The 5,000-nt window shown below is 39.9% G+C and overlaps 1 protein-coding gene across 1 annotated transcript in view; it reads left to right on the forward strand.

Moving 5' to 3' along the window:
* The window catches only part of LOC137974304 (uncharacterized), a 21,183-nt gene that overhangs the window by 7,282 nt on the left and 8,901 nt on the right, over nt 1-5,000 (forward strand). Inside the window, exons 3-7 of the mRNA XM_068821188.1 lie at nt 1-1,608; nt 2,328-2,424; nt 2,734-2,909; nt 3,250-3,301; nt 4,509-4,593. The exon at nt 1-1,608 is cut by the window's left edge and continues 244 nt beyond it. Of these exons, the coding sequence (XP_068677289.1) occupies nt 1-1,608; nt 2,328-2,424; nt 2,734-2,909; nt 3,250-3,301; nt 4,509-4,593 (2,018 nt within the window). The remainder of the gene's footprint in view (nt 1,609-2,327; nt 2,425-2,733; nt 2,910-3,249; nt 3,302-4,508; nt 4,594-5,000) is intronic.

Raw genomic sequence — 5,000 nt, forward strand, 5'->3', positions numbered from 1 at the left:
CAACTTGTTTTAGTGACTCGTACAATCATTCTTCAATTGACCAGCCTTGGGCATCGTATATGAGAAGAAATTCAAAAAGGAAGAAAAGTCCGTGTGGTCCAATAGACAGCTTAAGCGAAATAGAAATTCCACAAATAAATGGCATTTGTTATGCACAGGGTCCAAATGGTGAAGTGGAGGATAAAGTTAATCAAGGAGAACCAATTGTTCTCAATTCTCCTTATTCTCGCATAGGCTCTCCCCAAACCATGCCAAAGTTTGAGAGGCCTGGGGTACCTGCTGATATGGCAGACCATTCTAATGCTTCAGACAGTTTTTTACATTCCTTTGCTGACTCTAAGAAATACATGCCTGAGGCTGGGAGACCTGTTGTATTTGCACAGGAAAACCATGTTTACGCCTCAGATGGTCTTAAGCATTCTACAACAACTGATGATGTAATGGAGGATGAAACGAATCGCAAAAATCGCGCTGAAAGTCTTGAGGCTAGATTTGTTGAGGACTTATGTGCTGAACGAGAATCACTGACAGATGAATGGTCCAAGTACTATGATGTGTTGTGCGATGGATTAAATGATGTTGCAGACTCTGATCATTCAGATACTGTACGTCACACTACCCTATCAGATTGTGACTCAACCGACAATGTAGAAGAAATAAGCGAGTCTGAGGATCTCAGAGGCAAAGGTCATTTCGTAAGGAATCACCAAAGATCTGACACAATTCCTTCTACCAGCAGTGAGAATGTGTGTCCAAAGTGTGGACACTTGCGGACAAATGGAAATTCCCCATCCACTCCTACAAAAACCAGGATTCATTTTGTGAAAGGTGCTTGTGTTTCCAGCTCAATTTCACCTAATTGTACCTGCAGCCAACAAAGCAAAGACAGCTCCAAAGAACCGGCTGTTAAATCTCCTCTTTCTCCTTCTCAACAAGACTTTTACCGCAACCTTCGACATTACTTCAATGCCGGTGGAAAAGTAAAAAGTCCAAAGACAATACCCCATACTGAGAATAGCGACATTTCCAGGGGGCAACGTGGTTCACAGCAGAACTCAGCTGATACATCTTCAGGTACTGTAACTCATGAGTCCCCTCAAACAAAGGAGAATATTAGACAAACAATGCAATATGACGAAGAGAATGACCCAATAAAGAGAAGAAAGATTTTGAATGAAGAGCAAAAAAATGACAAAGAAGTGAAGGGCGACAACGTTTGTAAGGACACAAGTTATGGGAAATCATCGTTCAATGACAGTGAAGGCGAAAATGACAGGAAACCCCACAGACATGAAAGAATTCGGCTATCAGGCAAGCGGCCAAAGTCCAGAACTCGGGACAAAGATGGGAGTAAGGCTAAAGTGTCGTCTAAGAATGAGCATGTCAATAATGTGAAGCAAAATGCATCACATAGTTACACTTCAGAGAGAAAGAAACCAGGGAATGAAGACAAGACTAAAATGGACAGTAAAGTGAAACGTGAACCCATCCCGAGGCCAGAACAGGTCTCAGAAGCTAAAGAGAAGCCAAAGAAGAGGCCAAAGATGAAGCGAACATCCCTTGCAGAAATTGATTTTAATGCTGTCTTCACAACCTTGTATCTCTCAGGTAGAGTACAATTAGGCATGTATCTGTATAATGGCTGAGGTCACACTAGCATTGTTAACAACCGTGTGTCAAAGACATCAAGATGTTTCAAGTGAGACCAGCTACTTTCCTAAGATAATTGTCAGAGTTTGTTGCCAAGGCAACCCGGCAAAATCAAAGCATATTTTACAAGGGAGTTTACTACTCCGAAAGCATGATTTATCTGGTGTGCAATCTAATCTATTTAAGATCAACCAATCATTTACATGTAGCAGAATCCAGTTTGGTTCTACCCAGGAGGTTGCTTTCACAATGTCGATGGGTAACCTAGCACAGCTTGATCCAGGGTTATTCTGGTGTTAACAGCAGCTAGGAAAATCACATTGCAAGAACGGTGTCATGAGCGCTAGTGGGACCTCAGCCAATATCACTGATGCTAATAATGTTGTTTTGGTTGGTCAAACGATATATCAACTTAGAAGCTAAAGGGATGATAGGTATCTGGGAAGTTCGAGTCCTGACACTTCTGTTTAAGCACGTCCCTACCCTGTTGCTTACTGCTGTGAAGTTTATTTGCAGCCGCTAGCCAGCTGTGAGCCAATCGACCACCCATCCTCTTTCTGTGTGTATGAACCTGTCACACTGCATCAGTGCTTGAATGTCATGCTAATCATTTCAAAATATAATAATTATTATTTATAGTATAATAAAACCTGTGCATGTTTTTTTTTTTTTTGTAGTTGTTACTGTATTATCCAAATGTTGGGACATTGTCAAGTCAATCCTGTATTATACTTTCCTTCTTTTGGTGTTGATCTTGGGCTTTTTACTGTACTGGTAAGTTTGATTAAGTGTTTTATGAAAGGATTATTATTCAAGTGTTGCTTCCCCGTACGTGATGAAAATTTGAGTTCTCATTTCTGCTTTACCACACATGCACCAAATCAGAATTTTGTGAATTTAAATGGAGAAAATGTATTTGTATTTGAAATATGCATACCCATAGTTGTCCTCGTAGTCCAATCTGAAGGTCGCTAATACAATCGTGTATTAATACTACTACATTTTGAATTTCCCCAGAGATCATTGTTAATTATGTACAATGACTGTTGTTGATTTATCAATCTTACTGTTTTTGTCTCTCAGCATTTGGTGCGCTAGCTACTGGTCAGTCAGAAAGGTGGTTTATTACACTGCACTAGACAAACTCCTTACAGTTTTGGGAAGCAAAATATCCACTCTGTTTGAATGGATTAAAAGTTTCAGGAGGAGCAAGAAAAAGGCATCTACGCAAGGGCAAACTTACGACCTTCCCAAAAATGGTAAAAAAAGAAAAAGTATTATACTAATAATTACATAATATTGGTCTTACTTTGAGGAGCGAGGAAAGCACTGGACTTACACCAATGCGTCCCCTGTTCAACTACCTAACTCATTGTCATCGATGGATATGGATTGATGAGTTGGTTCTCTGCTCTAAGAGGTCCTGTCTCTGGTTGCTTCAGATTTCCTCTTACATAAAAAACCAACATTTGATTTGTTTTGGATCACCCCCCCCCCCCCCTCCCCCCAGTGTTTAGCAAAGCACTTGTATATTACTCTGATTAGGACTTTAATGAAATGACAAGAAATCTCTCATGATTGTGTTTTGTATTTTTGTAGGAGATGCTGCAATAACGCACATGCTGCAAAACAAAGACAATGATCCTTACAGGTTTGGAAAGTGCTTGTTCAAATAATCCTCGTTTTTTTTTTTTTTTTTTTTTTTTTTTTTTTCAGAAATTCTCTCAGCTAGCACTGAATTTAATATCCCCAGCCACTGGATTCTGCATTCAGTCAGGTTTCTGGTGCAACTTTAAGCAAATGCTAGCAACATTTATAATGCCCCCAAATTGTTGCTTCTTTGATGTTTATTTCATGCATGCGCATTTAAGATTTTGCTATCTCATCTTGGGTAGTCGAGCCAAACTGTTTACATGCGAAAAAGTTGTCTCACCCGCCAGCACAAAGGTACACTACAAAAGGCATTGTACCTTAGGTACTCATGGATGATTTGTCAATCAACTGTGGACGCATACAGAGCTCTGTGGTAATTTCGCTATAAAGGAGCCCCTAGCTAACAGCAATGTGTTCGTACCATTTAATTACATATTATCTGTCATACTTGTTTTACAATCCCAAGTGTTCTCCCTTGATGTTGCTATTTGTTGAGCTCAGGTTTGCTTGAACAAATTTGAACAAAAACAAAGCCTGAAGTGGCCCTTGTATATTACTTGTTTTTTTTTTTTTTTTATGGTAAATGGTTTGTACTCAGAGGTAACATACGTGTCCCTGGGCAAAATTTATCAGATTTTGCGTGAGGAAAGTCCAGGGTACTTTTGCTCATGAATCACCTTTTGACCCGCACAGAAGTCGACTAAAGAGTCAAGCTTAAGTGATGATTGTGTTGTGGGTTGATTGTTAAGTAGTCTGCTTTTTGAGCACAGCTCAGTCATCCTTCATTAATTGCAGAGTATTTGGCAGTGATAAGACTAACAAAATTTTCATATAAAAGTTACTTTGTTTTTTGGTCTGTGCAGGGGATCAATAATAATAATAATAATAATAATAATAATAATAATAATCAGTATTATTATTGTCATTGCAACCTGAAACATAAATTTGCTCACTTATCGTTTTGAGATGATAGAACATGCATGCATTAAAAAGGACGTAATTTTTGGATGGTAACCTATTCACTCCAAAACCTCCACCCCTCCCCCTTAATAAAAAGAAAAGGAAAATCATCTGGCGTTATACAGAGTAAAATCTTTAAGGTGTCACTCCCAGGTGCCAATGGGCTAAGAGGTAGCTACACCTCTCTCCATGTGCATTGGTATTTGGTAGTGCGTATGTCCTGCATAATTTTATTTGAATTGCAGTGTCTTAGGAGTGCCAAGTGATGCTACTGATGATGACATCAGGAAACAGTACAGGAAGCTTGCCATGCTTATACACCCTGACAAGGTGACAATAAACTGTGATAGCTCGCTGCCCTGCAATAGCAGAAAGACAATTGCTGGTGTGAAAGCTATTGCCACATGTTTCACTCTTTCGTGAGGAACCCCTTGTCCAGCTGAGAAGTAAACTTGTCTGGCGTTAGACACTGAAATCTGTACATTATTGTGTGTGTCACTCTTGAGAGAAAGTTTTGGAGTAGATGTTAAATAACATCTGTTCTCTCAGATTATGAGCGTGTTCCGGCTGTTTGTCCTGCTTTCTTGCAATAATCGTCACTACTGGAGGAGCAGCATTTACGGGACACTTTCATTTGTAACATTAACCTTGGGAAGCAGGGATGGCGCAGTGGTGAGAGCACTCGCCTCCCACCAGTGTGGCCCAGGTTCGATTCCCGGACCTGATACCACGAGTGG

This window comes from Montipora foliosa, chromosome 10 (assembly GCF_036669935.1).
Source record: "Montipora foliosa isolate CH-2021 chromosome 10, ASM3666993v2, whole genome shotgun sequence".
Classification (NCBI taxonomy): Eukaryota; Metazoa; Cnidaria; class Anthozoa; order Scleractinia; family Acroporidae; genus Montipora; species Montipora foliosa.